General features: G+C 41.7%; 1 protein-coding gene across 2 annotated transcripts in view; it reads right to left on the bottom strand.

Moving 5' to 3' along the window:
* Positions 1 to 24,413, bottom strand: part of PRUNE2 (prune homolog 2 (Drosophila)) — a 211,639-nt gene that overhangs the window by 45,392 nt on the left and 141,834 nt on the right. For both annotated transcript variants that reach the window (XM_014541265.1, XM_014541264.1), the window contains one exon: positions 23,574 to 24,330. In XM_014541265.1, coding sequence (XP_014396751.1) covers positions 23,574 to 24,330 — 757 coding nt within the window. The remainder of the gene's footprint in view (positions 1 to 23,573; positions 24,331 to 24,413) is intronic.

Raw genomic sequence — 24,413 nt, 5'->3', positions numbered from 1 at the left:
CTAAATCATTAGGAACCAATTATTTCATCAACTATTTTGGGTCTCGGCCTTTGGGTACATGGTAAAATTTTACTTTCCTGCTCTCCTGTGAAATTAGGGTGACCACGTGAGTTGCTTTGACAAATGAAATGAGGAAGGGAGTGGCAGGTATCAGTTCTAGTCAGAAGAATTAGGAGCAAGTGTCTTGGTGGCCACAGAGCGGCTCTGGCAGGCTGTAGCCTAGTTACTGTGAGGTGCTGAGGCCCCCGACTATGTGAACAAGAAAGGAATTTTTGTGTGTGTTTTTTTCCTGAGATGTTGGGTTTCTTTGTTACCACCTCTTAATCTTTACCGCTTGTTTTAAAGGGAATATCTGATTCATACTGTTATCTTAACCTGGGTAACCTACTTCCCACATTCTCAGCCTAGGGCAGTGATGGCGAACCTTTTGAGCTCAGCGTGTCAGCATTTTGAAAAACCCTAACTTAACTCTGGTGCTGTGTCACATATAGAAATTTTTTGATATTTGCAACCATAGTAAAACAAAGACTTATATTTTTGATATTTATTTTATATATTTAAATGCCATTTAACAAAGAAAAATCAACCAAAAAAATGAGTTCGCGTGTCACCTCTGACCTACATGTCATAGGTTCGCCATCACTGGCTAGGTAGGGTCATGTTGATGGTACACATCTTCTTGTCTGTGTTGCTAAAGCATGAAAGCACATTTTTTTTTTAAAAAAAATGGTGACAAAAGCTAGAAAGGGCATCAAATACTCTTAAGTTATTCCATAAACATGAATATTAATATATCACCTTTATGGTTTTATCATAGCCATCTAGCACTTGCAAATTTAATATTTTTCTTTAAGTTGACTTATTTTAGCTAAATAGATTTATTTTGAAAGGAATGCTTGTATCACTAATATTTATGGAAATTAGAATCACTTGCCTAAAAATATGCATACAAATTAAATATAATCAAAATAAAACAATGCTATTAAATTCTTGTACTTTGAGACTTTCTCTGCTAAAAAGTGTCTGGCTAGGTATAATGCCAGGTAAACATCATAAATACAAAGAAATACTGTATAAGATAGAACACCCCAAAAATATTTACTACATTTCCAAAATTGAAAACAACAACAAGGGAAATACCCAGATGCCAGAAATAAAGAGTTATTCTAGAAAGCTAATGCGAAGGTAGCCCATGGGTTTTGGACTGGACATAGGCCTTAGGACAAGTGATCTCCAGTTACTAGAAGAAAAGCCTACATGTGAACTTTCTAAATGAGGCCTTGAACCTTCAAGAACTGCCTCCTTAATAAAAGGGGATGAGAACAAACTCTACCCTTTGGCCTTGGAAAGCCTAGTCTGCTTGAAATCTTGGGTGGAAAATAAAACAACCCATGAGAATTGGAGACACTAACAGTGTGCCAAGCTTGTCTTAATTTATATTACCTGAATGATACAGGAAACCCAAGTCAAGAAATTAAAATGAAAATTCATCTAGGACCACTGAAGACCTAGACCCAGCCTAGGGTTCCAGAAGAATCCAATGTGACCACTTGGTAGTGCTACTTTTACAACCTAGGATTCACTGGGAATCTACCGAGGGGAAAGTAAAAACTCTCTGAAAGATAAGCTCATACCAAAATACCTCCCCCACCAAAAAAAAAAAAAGACTATAAGCTACACTAGAAAAGAAACCCTATAAAAGATTGCCAGCAGATACAGTAAACAGAAGGATTAATAATAAAAAGTCCTAAAAAAATATGAAAGAGATTGTAATGATTAAAGAGTAATTTTTAAACCTTCATTGTGATAAAGCAGTGAGATCTGGGTTGTTTGTCTAAGCAGGTAGGGTTACCTACCCTGAGTAGCCATGCTGCTTAAAATAGGGACATCTAAAAATAATAATGCTGAAGTGTTGGCAATAAAGTGATATAAAAAGATATATCAGAAATACTAACCACAGGAAAGCTAGTACCAACAACATTAAAGTCAAATAAAAAAAAAAAAACTTTAGTCAAGAAAGCATTTTAATGATGTTATTATTTTATGATAAAAAGACTAATTGAGAAGATATAATAATCTAGAGCCAATATGCTTTTAACAACATAGCCTAAAAATGAAACAAAAACTGGATACAAATTATAAAGAGAAATTAATTCCATGGGAAATAATTTGAATATACTTCTTAAGAATTTATAAATCAACCTGAAAAAATACATAAGACTATAGAAGATCTAAACAATGTAATGATATAACTTGATCTATTGGACAGATTTGCACTCAATGAAAATACACAATTTTTTCAGACTCACATAAAAAAACGACTATATAGAATGTCTCATGAAACACCAAAAGTCAGTATTCTCGGCTTCAGGGCCATATATTTAGAAATCAATCACAAACAGACAGTTTGAAAACTGAAAAGCAACACTTATAAATAAATGAACAATAAAGTCCTACATATATAAACTTGTGAGAGCAGCTAGAGAAATTTCTAGGGGAAAAATAGCCTTAAATTCAGATATTAGGAAATAATGGACTCAATTAACTAAGGGTTCAACTCGACACAGGAAACTGGAAAAACTATGCCCTTATGTGAAGCAATGTTATTTAATCATGAACACCACCAAGCAGGGGAACGGTGATGTAACTGGAATTCTCCAATTTGAGAACGGGTCCCATGTGTATGAGTACTTATGCTTCTTAATAAGGAAGCCAGCACCCAGGAGCACAGCAGTCCTGACACCAAAGAGTGAAGGACCACAAATGCAAAACTTTTGGACACAGTTAAACGCACCTTCGTGCCTTTAGTCCAGGTACAGAGGTAAGCACATTCCACATTTTACTTCCTTCCAGCATTTCTGAATCTGGAGGGATTTAGTTGTTGTTGAAGGATTAGCCTTGCCTGAGCTCAGGTGCTTTTTAAAAGGAAACGAGCAGTGAGCCAAGACTTGGCCTCACACACACACACACAGACTGCATTTCTAGATGGTAATGTTTCCTGACAGGCATGGACACCGGCAGCCCTTTGGGGGCAACAAATCATTCTTACAAGATTGGCAACTAAAAAATACAACTCCATAGAAGGTTAAAATGTTAATTGTTCTTTAGAAAAATACTGCTTGGATATGCTGCTATAGTTTGGGGAAATGATTACATAAAGAGAAAATGCCTTTATGTCAGAATTCCTAAAATTCTCTTGGCTTCCTTCTAGTCAAGTAAGATATACTGAACTGATAAAGTTACTCTCTCTAGAAATGGAGATAAAGAGAAAAAAGAAAAAACAAACAAAACCCTTCAGAAGGTGCGCACCTTCCTTTGTTAAGTACATAAATTAGCCCTTTAAAGCCCAGCGGTTGGAGGGCTGCCATTTCAGGATTCTTGTCTGATAAAGGAGGCTGCACAATTTGAGGCAGGAGTCCATGGCGCTCTGTAAGCCCTAGGGCACTTATCAAATTACTCAACTTAGAGGCAAGACTGGTTTCACACTCGGTTTCATCAAGCTGATACCCAGGAAAGGATGGGAGCGTAGGTCCCATAACAAAGAGGAAGCTGGGTGTGAGCTCATGAAATGAGGTCTTTGGCAACAATTAGCTGCCCAGCTGGGTCTCACTCCCCCTAGAACAGAAGTGCTGTGGCCCCTAGACGTCAGTAGCTGAGGCAGATGAAGAAGGGGGTGAAAGTAAGGAAAGTGGAAGACAGTAGACAAAAGGAAGATGGGCACTGAGCTCGCACCCACTTATCACATTCTCTGGGGGTTCTGCAAAAACCCACAAACCATAGCCATCTGTTCTCAGAGGAGAAGGGCATGATGTCTCCTTACCCAGGGCTGGATTCTAAAAATCTGCAGGTAGCAAAAACCACTTGCAGTACACATGACCCTTGGGTAAGTTCTTGAATTGCTCCCTGAATTGTAGCATATGCAGTTTTGTGTGTAAAATTCTTTACAGTATATCTTATGAACACTAAAGTTTGAAAAACAGTGAGCAGGAATAGAAGGAAAGCCTTTAAATACCATTTAAACCATTTGCTTTTCAGACAATAATTAAATCCTCGGTTGTAAATGGGGGATGCATGGAGGGCAGGCACTCCCAATGCTTAGGGCCTAACATGGTGGAAATTACTAAATAAATACATTTTGAACAAACAGCCTTATTTAGATTCGTAAAGATGTCCTGCTCTTCGGCAAATGTTTCGCACTCTTGCTACATATTAGAACTTGATTATCAAAATTCCCTACCAACAAATTATTTTTGATAATTAGTTACGTTTTTGTGAAAACATAATTTAGAAATGTTAGGTGACTCTTACAGATGTGAATTACAAAGTAGTAACTGCTACAAACTTCATAGGTAAAGTTCACCCAGTGTAGATTTCACTCCCTTGGATACAAGCTCCTCTCTGACAATATTGTGCACCAGTAGGGGCAGGTGTGGCTAAGCAAGGATGAGGTTCTTAGGAAGTGCACCATTGTTTGTCTTCAAGGTTAAAGATGAGTCTGCAGTGCCAGGTACAAGTCTCAGCACAGACTCCTGCAACCACCCCGCCCACCTCCCACTTCAGCAGCTCAGCGTCACCTGGAATTTCTCCTTGGTGCAGACTTGTCTGGAAATGCCTCCATGCCCTAAGCCAGTGATGGCGAACCTATGACACGCATGTCAGAGGTGACACGCGAACTCATTTTTTTGGTTGATTTTTCTTTGTTAAATGGCATTTAAATATATAAAATAAATATCAAAAATATAAGTCTTTGTTTTACTATGGTTGCAAATATCAAAAAATTTCTACATGTGACACGGCACCAGAGTTAAGTTAGGGTTTTTCAAAATGCTGACACGCCGAGCTCAAAAGGTTCGCCATCACTGCCCTAAGCTCCTGACCAAAGAAATATACTCACAAGGGTTCCTCTCTCCTCACAGGGCAATGCAACATCTGCACTGTCTTAGACTGATTTTCTTCCCTACGTCACTCAAGAGCATGGACAAGCTGGTACCAGCACCAGAAATGTGATCAACAGGCGCCTATATGGATACTCTTCCAACTGCTGCTCAAGCAGTTATATCTGCTGATCCACAGGGCATGGTAGAGGACTTCAGTCTTTAACTTCTCTAGAGCTGGGTCAGCAAAGTTTTTCTGTAAAGGGCCAGATACCAAATATGTCGGGGTTTGCAGTCTCTGCCACAACTACTCAACGATTGTCACACAAAAGCAGCCATAAACAATATGTAAATGAAAAAGTGTGGTTGTGTCCCAATAGAACTTTAGGTAAAAAAACAGGCAGTAGACTAGATTTGACCTGGGGCCCTAGTTTGCTGAGCTCTGCTCTAGATGAGAACAACTTGAATAAAATTCCATTTCTCAAAGTTGGGTGTGTTTTGAAAACTGTGAAGCTTTAATATTTTGTGCAAGTGGCACTCCAAAATGGGGTTGTGTGAGTATAAAGTACATAAGTTAATGATAGTTTGGTGTTGTATTTATCAAAAATTTAAATGCAGGTAGCACAGAATATTCACAGATATATACCAAGATATATGTAAAAGATGTTTATTGTAAAAAAAAAGAAAACTTTTTTTGAGCAGTATGAATTTGATGATGATACAAACATGAAATAATAAAAATTTCAAAAAATATTACTCATATTGTATTGTAATATTTACTATTACTCATATTATTTAATATTACTCTTACTATTATTAGAAGATTTGGGGCTAAACTAAGCCCCAAACTAAGGTGGTCATGGAACCCCTGAATCAACCCTTAGACTCAACCCTTATGAAGAATGACAAATGAAGTATGGGCCAGTCACTCATCATGGAACCAACAGGAATGCTCAGCACATTCACTGTCACATTCCTCAGGTAACTCTTATGAGCTGGATTTTGTTCCCCTCCCCGCTCCCTGCAAATTCATATGTTGAAATCCTAACCTTCAGGACCTCAGAATGTGAGTGTATTTGGAGATAAGGTCTTTAAAGAGGCAATTAAGTTAAAATAAAGCCATTATAAAAACACAGGGAAAAAATGGCCACCTACAAGCCAAGGAGAGAAGGCCTCAGAAGAAATCAACCCTGATGACACCTTGATCTTAGGCTTCTAACCTCCAGAATTGTGAGAAATAAGTTTCTGTTGCTTAAACTTCCAGTCTGTGGTACTTTGTTAGGGTAGCTCTAGTAAAGTTAATAGAGTATCTGACCGCTTTCACCAGCACCCCCAGTTTCAAGAAGAATCTTAGCTCTGGAAGAGGCATTATCAGTCCTTCCCTTCATCCCTTCTATGAGAAAGCCCTGCTGCCTGACAGAGCTAGAGGCAGAGAGAAGCTGTCAGGCCCCTTGAGACTGCGAGAAAGAAGCCATCCCCTTTTCTTACACATGCCCCTGCATAGTATAATCACATTCAAGGAAACTAATTTATGAGACTTGATTAATTTCATACTCTCTGTGGGGATATATTCAGTAACCATACAGCTATGCCAACTTCACAGGGAGATCTGGTTCATTTAGCTATTTTCCATTGGTATGTCTTCACAGTTATTTAAGGGGGAAAATGTGCTTATATTTTTAAATAACTTGTTCACAGAATTATAACATTACATAGAATTCTAAGACTCTGTCTGGTATATCACCCACATTTTCTAATTACCAGGTCCCAATGGTGAATAAAATTTAGTAGCACTTGAACATAAAATTAACAGCCTAAGATTAGCCACCTAACCATCAAGCTAGTTAGAAACAAACCTTGAGCTTAAACACTGGTAAATGCAGTGAGAAGTAAAAAAAAGCTTCTCATGGGAAATCCAGTCTCAGGTCTTATATCAAGAACTTAACCTTTAATCCTAACCCTAAACTTGGTCTAATGCACCCAGAAAACTTCCCCATGGCCAGCCCAGGGATGGGGCTTTACTCCATCCCAAGCTTGCTTTCTTTCAGTTATCAATACTGACCTTCCCACGAACCAATAATCTCTAGCGCTCATCTCCATTTACCTGCCCTTCTAACATACAGCTGCTCTGTTAAGATCACACCATGTTGGTTTCACTTCTGTTTTATTTTAAGAAGAGCCATTTCTAGAACTTGTAATTTCATCTTTTCCTGGGTATTTCTGGGAATTGGACATAGAAATACACAGTTGCTAAGTGTAATTTTTATTCCTCCTGTGGTTCTCTTGCTTCCTGGGCAACGGTAGCTTTATCAATGGGGCTTCCTTGTTGGGTTGGGACACTAAGTCGTGCTTTTTAGGGCACTATAGAAAGCCTGTGTTCCTTTCTGAATTTCTAAATTGAAGGAGATTTTGAAAGTTCTCTATCTTCAGGCAAAACTACACCAGAACGATTTTGATTACCCACCTAGGGTTTGCAAACCAGGTTCCCACAAGCTTTGACAGATGCAGCTTCCCTGGTACTCACTGTTTGCTTCCCAGGCTAGTCTTTCTCATAGGAATTCAACAAACATTTCAGTCCTAAAACTATGTAGAAAATGTTAAAATAGTCTGAGGAAGGGGATGGTTCAAACACACATTCTGCCATCAGAGAGTTTTAAAATTTAGGAGAATAAAGAGAAAAGGGCAGATACAGGTCCACAGAAAACAGCACAGGTAGGGTAAGATGCCATGAGAGCTAGCCACGCACTTTCAGAGATAGGAATAGTTCCTCCAATTGTGGGCACAGAGTGGGTGAGCCTGGAAGCCACCAGACAAAAGGTAGTATTTGGGCCGGACTTTGTGGACAGGCTGGGGAGGGAGTGAGGATACATGACATCTGAGCTCTCTTCCTCCCTTTTTCTGGCTTTGTCCCCAGCCCCAAGCCCACAATGAAGACTCATTCTGTTCTTCAGCTTGTCAGGGGCACCATTTGGCCTGACGCCTGTTCTCAAACCGGAGTCCTCCTTCCTCTCCTTGTAAGATTAGAGTCAGACAGACACTGCTCAGGAGGGAAGAGGACGAGATGCCACCATCCTCTTCACATCCCAACCTTTAGGTCCACCTCAGTAGATACAGAAGCTTGCAGACCTGTGCTCTTGGTAACAATGAAAGTGCAGGCATAGAAACCATGGTCCAGCATTTGGACCATGACCTAATGCTGACTAATCAGATGTGGGTTTAGCTTTTTGCAAGTGCTTCTGCCAAAGTTGGCTGTATCTTGTTCAGAGGAGAGAGCATCATGCTTTCTTCCCCTTGCTGTTATTAACTAAATCAAGGGCAGCAAGGCTGCAGACTCTCAATCAAGAGGAGTGAAATGATAATCTGTCCCAGGGTGTGCCAATTCTTCTCCAGGCACCTCCCCAGTAGATTCTCATCTCCCTCAATTTTGAAACACTATACCGTTCTTCCAATTCTGCAGATCTGGAATTGCCTCTCTTCTTTCCATCCCAGACACAATTCCGTCTTCTATTATGTTTTAGGTGGACTACCACCTCCCATCTTGCCTCCCATCTCTCCCACCTCATTGCCAGTCTATTTCCAATCACAACACCCAACTCACAAAACACTGACTTCCAAAACCAACACATTTATTATAAACATCTTTGTTTGACTCTCGGGGCTCTTCACTATTTAGATCATTCCACCCTCGGTGCCCCCAAATGCTCTACCTTGCAGACAAAATGAGCTCCTAGTTTCTCAAGTTTTGCTGATAGTTCTCCAGCCTCTATAGTTTGATTTATATTCCTTTCTGTTGAAAGGCTCTTTCCCCCAACTACTGAATCTACCTCATCCATGAATCCTGTCCTTGCTTCTCTATAACAAATGAGAAGGATCAAGGCTCTCCCACCTCTGAGGTCCCAGAGCCCCTTGGGTTATACCTCTTATGGAACTGACTTCACTTTGGGCTTTGCAAGCCATTTGTTTTACCCCCTCCTCCCCACTAAAGTGAGGTAAGAGATTGCATCGTAATTACCTCTGTATTACATGCATTCCTTAGGGATAGTATCTTGTTCTAAACGCAGTCTCTGAGAGAGGTGTTTAGTTTCATTTCCCCCAAATTTCTAAGGGTTGTAAGGAATTAGAAAATGCCACTTTATCCTTAAAAATATAAGACTAGGTTTTTTAAAATTTGTGAGGTTTTTTTTAAAGCACCGATAAATGCAAATATATGAATCAGATTCTGCTAAGGGCTTCTCAAAGACCCTGGGGTGGGAGGAAACAGCACAGGATCTAGAAGTAGGCCACCCTGGTTCTGATCCCAGCCCAGCCACTGACTGTGTAATCTGGATCCAATTACTCGCTCTAATGAGGACTAATTTTCTTACCTGTAAACTGAAGAAGTGAGTCAAAATGAATTCTAAGACTTTATTTCAGCCTATATTACCTTAGCAGTTGAAGTTCAGCATGCAAGAATAATACAGAAAATCAGGCAACTATCAAAATTGTAGGCAAATGGCTTGACAGAGCCCTTAAATGATATGGTGCTTGAAAAGGCAGCATCCACCACTGCCTTTTCTCCTACATCCTCTTGCACATCTATCGCCCAGTACCCCACGGTTCCTGCCATTATTAATCCAGAGGAGCTGTATCTAATTGTTGTCAACCCCGATGCGGACAGGACAGAATCTGTCCTCCACTGCTCTTCCATCTGCCCCTTTTCACCCCAACTATTCTATTAACTGGAATTGATAAGGAATCGAGAACCCATCCCAAATAAAACACACACACACACACACACACACACACACACACACACACACACAAAAACACTCTATGAGGGGCTTGGTAGGGGTAAAGCTTCTGCAAAATCTTGGCACGTCAAACAAAATGTAGCAATTCCGGGTTAGCGAAGAAGAAGAATAAAAAGCTTCTTCTTTTCTTTTTCTTTCTGTAGGAGAACTCCAATTTTCCTCTTGTAACCTCTTTTAAGTACCTGAACCTATGTGCAAAGCCCAGACCTTGTCTTCTAGCTAGCTAGAAAGGATGACGTCTAGAGGTCAAGGAGGTATTCCGATCCTTTAATACAACGGTTCTCAACCTGTGGGTCGCGACCATCGGAAAACACATATAGTATATCAGATATTTACATTATGATTCATAACAGTAGCAAAATTACAGTTATGAAGTAGCAACGAAAATAATTTTATGGTTGGGGGTCACCACAACATGAGGAACTGTATTAAAGGGTCGCGGCATTAGGAAGGTTGAGAACCACTGCTTTAATACAAGTGAAATCCTCCCCCAAGTACAAAGCCATTCAAGAATGAAAAACCAAATGGAATGGAAATGAAAATTCACTGGGGTGCAGGAAAGAGAGCCTTAACTTGACTTTTTGTTAATAGGAAGAACAATCTGGCTCATTATCCTTAAGCACTACGCACCTGTGAGGCTTCAGCTCTTATTTCTGACTAAAAGGGTAATTTTGCATTACAAAGCTAAGTCCCCTGGGGATGTTTAGGTGTTGCTAACTTTGAATGACAACAGCCTCCTCTTCTTTATTTGTCTTTGAGTTGCAGAGCAAGGCAAGGTCCAAGCCGATTTTTAAAATACTGAGCTATCACTATCCTAAATGTGTGTAATTTACTAATAGAGACATTTCCATAAAGGCAGTTTTTTCCTCCCAGATAAGAAGTCTCTGTTATCAATTAAGAGAAATTTCAAGGGCCATTTTTTTTAATCACCAAGAATTTTAATCTAATGATTCCAGATTTTACACTCGTGAATATAATCAATTATGACTTTCAGAAAACTTTTCATCACATGAACATTTTGAAATGGACTCATTACTAGCAGCTCCCATTTTTCTCTGTGTGTGTGGTGGGGGTGTGGGGTAGGGAGGGGGCTTAGGGCTGCCATCTGGTTGGAAGTGAGCCTGGAGGCTGGGCTCGAACAGCAGCTTACATAAGATCCACACCATGCCAAGAGTTCATAGGAAAGAAGGGGCAGTTTATAGAGGTTATGTCCCGCCCCTCCCTTCAGTCACCACGGCTGGTTCTCTGACCCCCAACAGAATCATACTTTTAATCATTCCTTCTAAGTGGGAGTCTAGTTGTGTTTCTTTTTGGTTTCCACAGAATTCAATAACCCATGTATTTCTTATTTGAAATTGACCAGGTGGTAATATTTTTTTAGTTCCTCACTTAACTTAGTTTCTTGGGGAAATATTGATATTTTATAGGTAATGCATCCTATCTGTTGATTTTGAAAAGGCAATAGAGAATATAAGTCCAGTTTTTAGGATGGTCTATTCTGCAGCTTAGAACTTAGGGAAGATTGAAATACTACAAGATTCATTAGAAAAATGAGAAGTTTATGTCACTACCTTCAATAACGATTAGCAATAACACAAGAAATAAAAATGCCACGGTACCAGGGTCGCTCAGCTTCTCAAATAAGCCCCAGACACTGTAATACCCACTGAGCGAAAGTCCTAAAATGTTTCCAAAGTGCCACTTCCTTTGATTTTTCTATCTCCATTTTTCATCAAAGACACGAAGGAATAAAAAAAATGTTTATAGCTGTGCAGGGTCTGTGTTCCCTAATTACCTGATCCTGGAGGGAGGGGCGGGGACGAGCATAAAGGACCACAGGCCTCCCCAGTGTGAGTTGACACAGAATGAAAAGCAGCTGCCAGCTGTCACTTGTGAGGGGCTGGCTGGGCAGGGCTCCACATCCTCACGTCCCCCTCCTTTCTCCCCCTCCAACTCCCCAGCAGCAGCAGACCAGTCTCGGGGACAACACTCTCCCTTGCAATCTGTCCTCCCCACACCCCATCCTCCTCAGGCGCACCAGGACCCACCTACCTTCGGAGGAGGATGCGAGGGGCCTGGCTGCCCGGAGGGTGAGAAGGATGCTCCGTTACAGCTCCTCAGCATCTCCCTTCTGGAGCAGTTAACTGCAAATACTGATTCGCCTCCATTTTCTGGTCACATGATCACTGGCACATCTAAATAAGGATGATCACCTGCCTCCCAGCTCTCCCCGTGTACCCGCCACCACCACCACAGCTCGGGCTGGGGGACAGAGCTGGGCTGTGCAGAGTTTCATTGGGGAACACAAAATACTCTTTCACCCAGAAATGCACTTGTAAAGTCAGAAATGCACTTGGGTTTTGTGTCTGTTCAGAAATATCGCTGCCACTCCTGTTACTGAGTGAGATTGGATGTGAATGAGCCCAAAGCAAAGGTTGGAAGGAATTTAGTTCCCCTGAAACCTATTTTTTAAAAAATCCTTAGCTTCTCAACACACCCAGTAAAAAGGTGGTGCACTTCTTTTCAGTTCCTGGACTATGAATAAAGGGCTATATGGGAGCACAGTGGGATACATAAAGAAGTGCAACTGCAGGTCCTAGAGGAAGTTAGGATGTTTGCCTGAGATCCACACGGTTTTGCTTTTGGGAGACAAGGTGTGCGGCCTTAAGCATGTGGACCCAAAGTCAGAGGCCCAAATTGGAATCTGACTTCCATCACGTATTCGCCAGTTTGGAGCAGTTTCTAAACTGCCTGGTGCCTTGGACTCCTGATTCGCAAATAGGTAATAATAATATTAATGTTACTTGAAAGTAAGATCATCTAGATAGAGGTCTTAGAGAGTCTGGGTTAAAATGAACTCACAATTAGTAAGTATTAGTTAAAAATACTGCTATTAATTCTAAAAACACCAGCAGAAGTATTTGATGTAGTGAAAGCAGAAAATATGAATGAAAAGTTTACATAATGGAAAGGCATGCCTTCATTTGACTGATCTTCAAAGAAAAAACAACAACATTGTCGGACAAACCAAACAAAGACTTCTGGTCATATTGAGGCAAACTGCCAGTGGGAATAATAACTATGGGTACCATCGTCAGAACTAGGTTGTTAGATCTTTTTCCTTTTTGGTGGGGCGAGTGGTGGGTCGGTTGGGAGCAGGCTGCGATAGAATAGGGGACTAGGCAGATTTAGGTCATCTCCAAACGGTCTAACTAATAAAATGGGAAGGTGAATTACTCAGCAGAGGACCTGGCCATGGTAAGGATTTAGGAAATGTTAGTTCCTAGTCTTAAAATGAAGGGCATGTCACGTCCTCCCCGCTGTTGGGGGGGGGGGGGGGGGGGGGGGGGGGGGGGGGGGGGGTAGGGCAGTGGAGAAGGGAGAGAGAAAGAAGCAAGGTTTTATATCTTCTTTTATGTTAAAAGCTTACACAATTCTTCAGTTATAAAATCATTTCTCATGTGTTGATTGTCTTTCAACTCTGGAGAGATTAGGGGCGGCAGAATCAGGAGGGTGTGACTTTGCAGAGGTTCAGCAAAAGCCTAGGTGTGTTTCCTAAAGTTGAGCCAAAAGTCGTCAGGGGAGAAAAGATGGTTTCAGAGCTGGCTGCACTCTGGGCGCCCAGGGTGAAGGCGGACAAAGGGGGATCACGTCTTTGTGAAGTTCTGGTTCATTAGAAGGAGTTTCCCTTCTCAGCTGAAAAAAAGGCAGCTGTTGGAGTCCTCAAAAAGAAGAGGTAAGTGTGGGAAGAACAAACACTGGGACTAAATCTGCTTTAAATAAGAATGTCTATTTTAAAAGTCAACAACTGATATGGAAAGAGATTAAGTCTGTCATCAGGCCAGTCACAGATTCCTTTACAACATTTACTGGTAAGTAATACTTCGTTAAATAGGGAACCGGGAGACTTCTGTTTTCATAAGTGACATTTCCTTTTGTTATGCAGGATGTTCTCTCATCATAGCACGAACTCACAGTCAGCTCATCACTTGAGGAAATGTATTATTGTATTCATTACACGGAAGCAGGATTATTTTTGAAAAGTAAGAACCACTGCTTCACTATAATGAGTAGCATCCTATTATAGAGACAAAAAGGACATGGTAGAAGTCAGATTTCTCCAGTGGAATTTTAGTTATTCTTTGAGAAACTAATACTTGTAAATGATTATGAACAAATGGAGGTTAAAAATAAAAGCAAGAATATATAAAAATATATTGTCAATTGCTTCTTGAGTTGATGGTATAACAGATGACTAAGCGGATAGAACAAGTTTTCCTCTCTGGACAATCAAACTGGTGTAGGCAACAAAGGACCCAGAAAAGAAAATTGAACAGGCACACCTATTTTTCTCCAGGAAGTGAGTGAAGTGGATAACAGCACTCTAGGAAAACTAAAAGGCTAGGAGGGTCTTGGAGGAACTGTAATGAACAGGAGGAGCACAAAAACATGAATAACAGGTAGCTTTGGTCTCAAATTTCAAAGGAAGGGAAAAAAATGAATCGTGCAACATTAGAAAAGAAAGGTGCATATGTCTGTTAGGAAGTGAATGCTTGTGTGCCCCCATATCCATACGTTGAAACCTTCCCTCCCACTCATGCACTGGTATTAGGAGGTGGGCCTTCTGGAATTAGGGTTAGATGAGACCTGGAGGGTGGAGCTCTATGAATGGAATTAGTGCCCTTATCAAAGAGATGCCAGAGAGTTCTCTCATTCTTTCTGCCAGCGAGGATACAATGAGAAGTCACAGTCTGCAACTAGGAAGAGGGGCCTCACCAGAACCAGGCCCTGCTGGCACCCTGATCTTGGACTTCCAGCCTCCAGACTGTGAGATAGAAATTTCTGTTGTTTATGAGTCACACAGTCTATGCTGATTTTTTATAGCAGTCTGAACTGACTAAAACACTCCCAAACGAAAGCTCGCACATCTGCCTTGGAAAAGGAAGTAGCAAACACCAGAAATTATCACAGCTTATATTGGACAAACTTCACTTTCTTTTCCATTCATTCAATCAGGCATATTGATGGGGTGCCTATTGGGTGGCAGGTGCTGTTCTAAGAAGCACTAGGGGTAGAGTAATGAACAAGACAAACCACACTTCTGCTTTCTTGGAGAATATATTCTCCTAGGTGGAGACGGACACAGCAGAATCAACCAAACCAATATAGGAGAGGAGATCTTTTCACATAGAAAAAAAAGTGGTAGGAAGAAAATAAAGCAGGACATTGTGAATGAGCTTTGTTCTTAATCGCAGCACTATTGACATTTAGGACTGGATAATCCTCTGTTGGTGGAGTGCGGGTGGCTCTCTTGTGCACTGTTGGCTATTCATGGCCTCTACCCATTAGATGACAGCAGCATCTACCCCAGTTGTGACAACCAAATATGTCTCCAGACATTGCCAAATGTTCCCTGGGTGGGCATGCAAAATTACCCCTGGTTGAGAATCACTGGGCTGGAATAACTTGGTGGTTCAGTTACTGCTACTCTAGATGAAGCGGTTGTAGAAGCTGGTGAGCCACAAATAATGAGAATGAGCCAGCCCCGCCAAGAGCATTCTACATGGATATAAAGATGTACAAGCCAAATCACAGCCTTGAGGGGCCTACAACCAGGTAGGTTGATAAGAGAGTTATAAATATAACATGAGGCAGACTGTGAGGAGGCCCACAAAAGGGGGCAAAGTATAGGGAGATGCAGGAGAGGGAGGGAGGACTTCTGATTGAAAAGATGGAACATGTTTTAGAAAGGAAGAGACATTTAGTCAGGGTCTGGGTCTTCAGTGAAAAGCAGAATTCCAATGTGCAGAAAAAAAGGTAGGGGAGCAAGGAATTAAAAGAGGTGCTGAGATAAGAGCAAAGAGGCAAGAAATAGAATGAAGTCTCTTCAGGGGAACCATGAACAGTTCTATGAAGAGGATATATGCATCTATTTAAACTTTCACTTTAAGGCAATGCTGGTAGATATGTAAAAATCCACCACCATCACATGACTTAAAAGTAAGCTGAAAAAGAAAAAATACTGACAGGACCACAACATGGCATTAGGACTTAAATTAATATAATACAATACATATTCTAGAATTCTATACACTTGATACTGGTGAGTGATAAATTTGGCTGTGAAATGTAAGCTTCCAAGGAGCTGACTCAAAATAATACACATGATCAATTACATAAATGTTATTAATTAAAGGAAGTCTGATTCCCTGGCTAATAGTCAACATGGAAATTGGATTGGATTTGCTCACAAGAGCACAGGCACTCTGATTAGAAAATCCTGGTCTCAGTAACATCCTTGGCATAGAGATGAGCGCCACTGGGCTGACCTAAAGTTGTTCATCAAGGTAAGCCAGTGATACACACCAAAAAGATACAGGAAAAAGGAAACTATGGTGTCCTCATGCCCATAGGCCTTTGCTTGCTTAGGCTTCAGCCAGGGCAGATTTTGGAACATGCAAAGAAACATATGCATTACAAAGTTTTTACTCAGTCTTCCATAAATTCTGATTCTGAGTTGATCAACATGTTGAGATAGTCTATGGGAGTGAATTAAAAACTCTACTCCCACCGCGCCCGTCTCCTGGAGCCCGCCTGAACAACAGCAGGTCCGTGGGAACTAGGGCAGCGGCTGCTTGGAGGCACTGCACAGTGGGCCCCGGGGAGGGGAGAGCATGCGGAGCTGGTGCCTGGGTCAGAGCTGCACGTGTGGGCGATATCATTGTCCACATGGAACCGCCAGGATTTATGCAGATTCTGGCGTGCATTACCCAACAACCAAATATTTAGGAAACTATCCTCGCTATGGCAATGTGCTTCCACCTCAGAGTCTTAAACCCAAGCAAGAAGTTCGAGCGTACCATGGTGCAATGGAAGGAATGACTACACTTAAGTAAATATTGAGAAACTCTTTGCTTTATTATTTTTCTCCCAACTCTTGCGGTTCAACTCTTAAACAAACAAACAAACAAACAAAAACTCTACTCCCTGGCCATTACTTAAAACCAAATTCTTACGTTAATAATCAAAAGAAGCCACATCTCTTAACCAACAGTTCAAAAAGAGGGAAGGTAGCATTCTAATGTCCTCGACTGGTACACCCTGGATTTCTAAAAGTCACTCCAGGGTGACCCAATCCTGGAGTGACTTCTTCACAGCCTCTGCTCTCAAAGAACTCGGGTGGATCTTGGAAACAGACCCTCCAATGCACTGGAGGAATCGTTAGCTAATCCTGTGTGTTAATACATCTCAGTACACTTTTCAGACGCTGAGCTTCCACCACTGTCCAATGAAGCCAGGTAACTTCTGTTTGCTGCTTCAGGTCCACTCTCCTACTTACTCCACCTGCTCTCTACCCCAGGAGGCTCCCTCGCCCACTGAATTCCACTGGGTTTTGGCCAATGAGGCCCCCTGGTGGGTGATCTGAGGAAGATAAAGGATATGCACTCACCGGGCTCCCTCCAGTGGGAACACCTGAGGCTGGCTGTCCCCTGGCAGGCCACCACTCCTCTCACTGTGGCCCTCTCAACCCCAAATTCCTCTTGTGGTAATCACCTCTCCCTCCTCACCTCTGAGGCCTAAGAAAAGTAACATCTGTACTGTTACTATTCCTGGGTTACTGCACTATTCCTGTGGGTTCCTTACACTTTGCCTGCATTTTATAAATGCCCCCTTCATTAAATATTTCTCAAATTATCCTCACTTGAATGTGTCATCTCTTTCCTGCTGGATCCCTGATACACGAATACATCCTGCTTTTAAGAACCATGATTTCTCCTTTTCCTAAAATGCTGTCAATTTTCATGATGGTCTTTTTTTCTGACATTAGTTTTGACATTCCGCCATTCCAGCCAGAGAAGTGCCTTGGATTTTTCCCTCAAACTAGAAGCCAACACAACACAAAAGGGCTCCTCTGTGGGAGTCCCTCCCACAGGACAGCTGAGTTGTACCACCTCGTCTCGGTGCCCGTGCTTTCTCTTGCTATAAAATGCCTCACCACAAAATACCACATCTATAAATATCTGAAAAACTTAAATGCACATTGAGGGGCTTTGTTTCTCTCATGTTCCCCTGGACTCCAGCCACTCAGGTTGGCCTCACACACCACAGTTGGGGAGCAGCCCACACACGATAGTAGCTCTCATGGATTTGCTGTGGTGGGAAGCATGTGTTCAGGGGTGGGTGAACCAAGCTCAGAAGGTCACGTGACAGTGTAAAGGGTCAGAGCCACGTTCTGACTCAGTTATTCTCAAACTATCTCGGTTGGAACTTGGGCTATTAAACTTGATGTGCCTTTTAATGGGACCATGGGAGAATAGGGATAAATGCATCAACCTATAAAAGAAGTTCAAGAATGTGGCTGTTGTGGCCTGTGTGTCTGAGATGGAAGGAAGAAGACTTACATCCAAGTCCCAACTTGACCACTTTCTCATTTCTGGAGGACATTAAACAGCTCGCGTAAGTCAGTTTATGAATTAGGGGTAATAAAACTTGCCCTATCTCAAGTGGCAATTGGGTGGACCAAAGAAAATAATATATTTGTCTATCCGTAAGCACTTATTGGAAGTCTGGGTTGGGCTGGTCAGATGTGCAGAGGTGGCAGGGATAGGGGTGGGATGAGGGGGAGACACCAAAAATAAATTTTATTTTTTTTAAAAAAGGAGACTAAGGCCTGAATTAAAGCGCAAATTTAAAGACTTTTAATGGTAATTATCACCACCAATTCACCAAACACACCAAATAATCAAATACAATTACAAAAATAAATGAACACAGAGCAACAAGTCTGGTCTCCTCGGTTTAGTCCAGGGCAAAGCCAATAACCAGTGAATAAACAAGGGATTGCTGTAGTTTATGGAGTATCAACTTACGTCGATGAAAGGACAAATGTTTGGAACTGGGATACAGCCCATCCAAACAGCGGGACCCGGAGCGGGGGCAGAGTGTGCTCAAAGAGCCTGATTCTTCTCTGAGTGCCCAAACCTATCATCACTCAACACTGAGAGAAAGAGGGAACGGGTGATTACTTTACCTGTTTTTCATTTTCAACATTCACATGGATGTGAGACCCAATGTACTAACTCCTCAACCAGAAGTCCTGGACAGAAAAAGCCTGAATTTAGAGGACTCATGAAAAACATAAAAAGACCAAATGGGGTCAGAGGGAAGAATATGAATTCTTTCCCATAGTCTCGTCACACAGAAATAAAGTTCAAAATTGACTAATTTAAAAAGAAAGAATGCACAGAAATCACCATAAGAAGCAGGTCGTGTGGAATATGAAATATATTGTGTTTGAAGGTGATTTTTATTTTAATGAGTACCAACTAACTCTTTCAGAGCTTCCTCCCCTCTCCCCCCTCACTCGTCTCCCCACCAGCCCCCGCTGCATGTATCTACTAAAGATTGGATAAGTATTGTCAGTTTTCTTAGTCCTCTGGGAAATTATTTCCTTGCCCCACACCTATAGAAAGCCAATATATTTGTATGTCAATTGTTCTGTTTTTATATAATTCAGATGGTTAGTTTACAAATGGTAATGGTTTCATGCCTGCTTAGGCCTGTAGTTCCGGCGTTTGAATATAACCTGTGATGATTAATGTTACATGTCAACTTGGTTAGGCTACAGTGCTCAGTTCTTTGGTCAAACACCCCTCTAACTATTGCTATGAAGGTATTTTTCAGATGTGATTAACATTGAAACCAGCAGACTTTGAGTAAGGCAGACTATCCTCCAGACCATGGGTGGGCCTCATCTAATCAATTGAAGGCCTTAAGAGCAAAGTCTGAAGGAATTCTTCTCAAGTCTGAAACCCAGAGACTCCACTACCCTGCAGAATTTGGACTCAAGATTGTCACAACTCTTGCCTGAATTTCTAGCCCATGGCCTGTCCTATAGACTTCAGTCCCTAAAATTGTGTAAGCCAATTCCAATTCCTTGAAACAGTTTCTATCTACTCAATCATCTCATCTATCTGTCTGTCTATCTATCTATCTATCTATCTATCTATCTATCTATCTATCTAATCTCCTATTGCTCTTATTGGCTCTGTTTCTCTGGAGAACCCTGACTATATATAATCAAAGTATCCCTTCTTCATATGATATCCTTGCAACAGTGCCTTCTTTTTAAAAGAAACTTATAAATGGTTCTTAATTTTCAGAAAAGTCCGTGGGCTGCTGATTACTCTGCAGATGTTCTCTGTGACCGCATAGGAAAGCTCAGGCCTGTCCATCACTCTCGGGAATTAGTGAGCGATCCTGAGCTGGGGGGTGGGGACATCTACAGCTGGGGGATGACCAAGGTGTTGGTAAAAGCCTCTGGGAAGACTGAATCTAGGGAACTAGAACACTGCGCTGAAAATCATAAGGGAGAGAGTTTCTCTCTCAGCACTCACACAGTAAGTTTCGTGAAAAAGAATTAGTAGGTGGAGGATGAGGAGAAAATTGACCAAGGTGTTGGTAAAAGCCTCTGGGAAGACTGAACCTAGGGAACTAGAACACTGCGCTGAAAATCATAGGGAGAGAGTTTCTCTCTCAGCACTCACAGTAAGTTTTGTGAAAAAGAATTAGTAGGTGGAGGATGAGGAGAAAAAGCACTCACACAGTAAGTTTCGTGAAAAAGAATTAGTAGGTGGAGGATGAGGAGAAAATGCACCTCATCTTCCTCAGGTTTTGAAAGCTTACTGCTCTCAAAACAGTGTAAATGCTGGGAGGGGCTGTGCTTGGATGAGCGGAGGGCAAGAAGCCAATTTGTAGCTAGTGTGTCACATCACAGCCTATTTCTATTTTTTGTTTGTTTTTTAATGATTTCAGAGAGAGGACAGGAGAGAGAGAGAAGGATAGAAACATTAGTGATGAGATAGAAACATCAATGAGGAGAGAGAATCATTGAGCGGCTGCCTCCTGTATGCCCCCTATTGGGGATCAAGCCTGCAATCCAGGCATGGGCCCTTGACAGGAATGGAACCTGGGACCCTTCAGTCCGCAGGCCAATGCTCCATTCACTGAGCCAAACCAGCTAGGGCTGAAGACCAGGTTTTAATTTATTTTTAGGACAGTCTTGATTTTAGGTATTCTGTCTTATGACGAGATTATCTGTTACAATATGTTCCCAGGTTTTTGGTTGGGAAAATATGTTATCTTATATCGCTTCTGTGATTACTTTCCCGTCTCCATGATTTCCTTCACCATATTCTTCCTGGTTAATGTGGCTGGCCTCTCCCCCCGCCCCCGCTCCGTGCCTTTCCAGATCATGACCTTCATTTAATGTCCATCTCGAACTGCACCCTGTGGGGTGCAGTGTGACTTTCATGGGCATTAGGCACTTTTGCCTTCATGGGCTCCTTCCTTCGTTTAAACAAAAAAACTAAAAATTTATTTTATATCCTTGTTGGCAGAAAGAAATATAATCCACAAAGGAGTATACAGTAATAATTTTTTTGTCCTTTTGACTTTCAAAGAAATTCAAAGCCTCTCCTGAACCCCTTCGAGTATAATGGGCCTTGGGAACTCTGCCTCCTGATCTTATTGGATAATAAGCTGTCCCGGATTCCTCCATAAAAACGCCTCCCCTCTTACATACTAGCATCAACACACACTCTGGACACAGAGAGTCTCAAATGCAAACCCCAGTGTCTTCACTTTCTAACTATAAACCAGAGCAAGTGACTCAACCTTTCTGCACATCAGTTTCCTCCTTTGTATACTTCTTACCTCATACAGTTGCCATAGTAATGTGAAATCATGCATACATAGTGCTTTGTACCTGGTCCATGGCAAATGCTTGTAATTGGCAACTATTTCTGTTTAAACTGACGTTGTTCATTAACTACCTTCATTTAAGTATTACCCTACTATTTACCTTTTCAGTTATGTTTAACTCCCTTATGAAATGTAAATCCCTAGAGGGCTAGGAATAAGTTTTAGACTAGTGGTCCTCAGAACTTTTATTGTGCATCAGGGTCACCTGGTGGAGGTATTGAAATACGGATGACTGGACCCCATCTGAGTTCTTGAGTCGGGAGGTCTGGTGTGGGGCTGGTAATCCACATTTATAACTTATATGCAGGCGATGCTGAGGCCGCTGGGTTTTGGACCCCCCTTAGAGAATCACTGCTTCAGACAATTCTGCCTCCTCCAAAATCTAGCACAGAGGGAAGTTTTGAAGTACTAATATTTTTATACTACTATTAATGCTAGTAATAACACTAGAGTTTTAATAATACAAATATTTCCAAGTAAATTATTTATGCAACAGGTAATACAAATGCCAGCAGGAAAATCTCCCAACTGTGAGACAACTTTCATTGCGGCAGGAGCTGAGCAGAAAGGGCCGCACAAAGAAACCCGATTGAAAGAAGAGGGGCAAGTGGCACAAGGCAATGCTATCATCTGTTTGACTTCAGGGCCATGTGCAAAATGCAGACAAGAAGCCAAACAGTAGCTCAGCCAACTCCAGGCTGCCTGCGTTCTTAGCTCAATCTATAACAATGCCAGCAGGGCTGCTGGGATCCATCTGCTGCTCTCTTTCTGATAACGGATCTGGGGTCTCTGGAAGGAAATAGCTTGACAGGAAGAAAAAAAGATTAGACCAACTGAAAATGCTGGATTTATGAAGCTTCACTTGAATCTGGTATAGGTTTTAACTCTTTATGGCCTTTGACGAAGCCTCAACATACCCCTGCTATTCTGTGTGTTCTCTGTTCCCTTCCTTTCTGGAGAAACGTAATTTTTGAATACCAAAGCTCTCCTGGGTGTATCGTGGCTACACACAAATTTAGTTTGCAGGATTTAATACTGATGGAAGGCTTGACATCCTCCAGCCCAACCCACTGGTTTTACAGATGAGGAGACTTAGGCCTAGGGTTATCCTAAAATGCATAACCGACATGATAGCATCAGGCTGGAGTCCAGATTCCTTGACCCGCAGTGGCTATGTGGTGTGTATACTCCTTTATACTCCCAAAATGAGTAGAAAAAAGTGATATGTTTTTTTTCACTACATTTTAAGGGGGAAACATGATTCTCCCTTTTACTTAAGTTACTTTTCACAATTTGCCCTTTTGTCTCTGGAGGCAGGAGAGCAAATAAAGAGAAACACAAACAACTCTAAACAGTGTCAGCAGGGCCTGGAAGCTTGGGGGCAGGGACGACATCCTGCTCCCTGCTATGTCCATGGCTACCCAGACACTCAGCACAGAGCAGATTTCAAAAACCAGGTGGTGAGTGAATGGATGAATAAATGAATCACTGGTTTAATGGTGGTTTGTTGATTTTCCAGCCAATCAGGGAATGAAGTTTCACACTAAGACTTTAAGCCTGCTGTGGAGTCTCCTTATTCCCACTAGTAAGTTAAATACTTGTATAAAACCAGAATCGCCTTTTCTGTGTGTCTGCTGGAAAGTATAGTCTTTGGGAGTAAAAAAAAAACCCAGACTGTTCACGCTGGTTACTTAATTCTAGGCAAGTCATAGACTCTTTCTGATCCTTAAGTCCCCTCCCGCCATCAGTATGGGTAAAATAAAGAGAATAATACCTACTACCTCGGGGTTGCTGTAAGGATTAAATAAGATAATGGTGCAACTGCCTGGTGCTATGAATAAATGTTAGTGCCCTTCCCACTCCGGTTCCAATGGCTTGTATAAGGCTGATACTGGTGTTGAGCAGGACAAATATTGGGAGGGTAAGTGTAAGATTCTGGGTGGAAACTGAGGGGCTTTTTTGGCTGAAAATATATACAAATCATGGTTATCATTATAGCTACCCAGCAGCTACTTTTATTGATGGCATGCTCTGCAAAAAATATAAGCAAAACTAGGTATTCTTAATATCCCATCATCCTTCACCATTTCCCTGGTTTCTAATAAAATCATTTTCAGGAAGAAAGTAAATTTAGTTTTTTGCTTACCCATTTGGTCTTGGTTTCCCTGTTCTGGGCTCAAGAAACTCTGTCTCCTCCTCCACTTCTGTCTCAGGGATTATGCTTTTCTGCGAAGGCTGTGGTGAAAGCATTTCCCATTCATTGTCATGGGCAACAGTCTGCAACATAACTGTATCTGGGCCAGCCCTGCCTCCGCTCTTGCTCTTCTGAGATTGGCTGCACAGACCAGAGGCCTCCTCTATTGCTACAGATTCTAGAGGCTTTGTTTCTTCCAGAGCCTGCATTTGGGGACTCATGCCCAAGTTGTGATCAGAGGCTGGCTCCACGGCCCTGTCAGACCCTTCGTCCCTAGCTTCTGACGATGGATTGCCAACCTCACTATGGCCCAAGACCATCCAACTCTGTTCGTGCCCAGGGCTTTCAAGAGATGATCTCTTATCATCTTCAGAAGACATGTTCTCTGCAGAATGATCTTGTCTTTCACTTAAGGAGTCGGACTGATAAGTGTCTGGGAAGTTTGCTACTTGAGTTCCTGGCAGCTCCGCTTCTTTGGAACCTACGTGAAACTCTGCCGATTCCGATGTGCTTTCTCTTGCTTCAAAGGCCTCTGGCTCTGGGGGTGAATTTTCTTCATGGTTTACAAGGATGTAGTCCAGGTGTTGTGCTTGATGGTCTTCATTCTTCTCCGTGTTCCTTTCTTCTCCGAATTCTGGTTTTATCTGCTCAGGCTCTTGGGTAGGAATTACTGCTTCTTCTTCAAACTTGAATATTCCTTTGCTGGCACCTAAACGTGGAAGATGAGGTGAGAAGGGGAGAAACAAGGCTTAATTAACACATTATGTGATTTGTGATCTTTGCAAATGATCC

The sequence above is a fragment of the Myotis brandtii genome, unplaced genomic scaffold, assembly GCF_000412655.1.
Source record: "Myotis brandtii unplaced genomic scaffold, ASM41265v1 scaffold266, whole genome shotgun sequence".
NCBI classification, from domain to species: Eukaryota; Metazoa; Chordata; class Mammalia; order Chiroptera; family Vespertilionidae; genus Myotis; species Myotis brandtii.
Note: the sequence above shows the minus strand (reverse complement) of the source record. Positions and strands in the feature narration are given on the sequence as shown.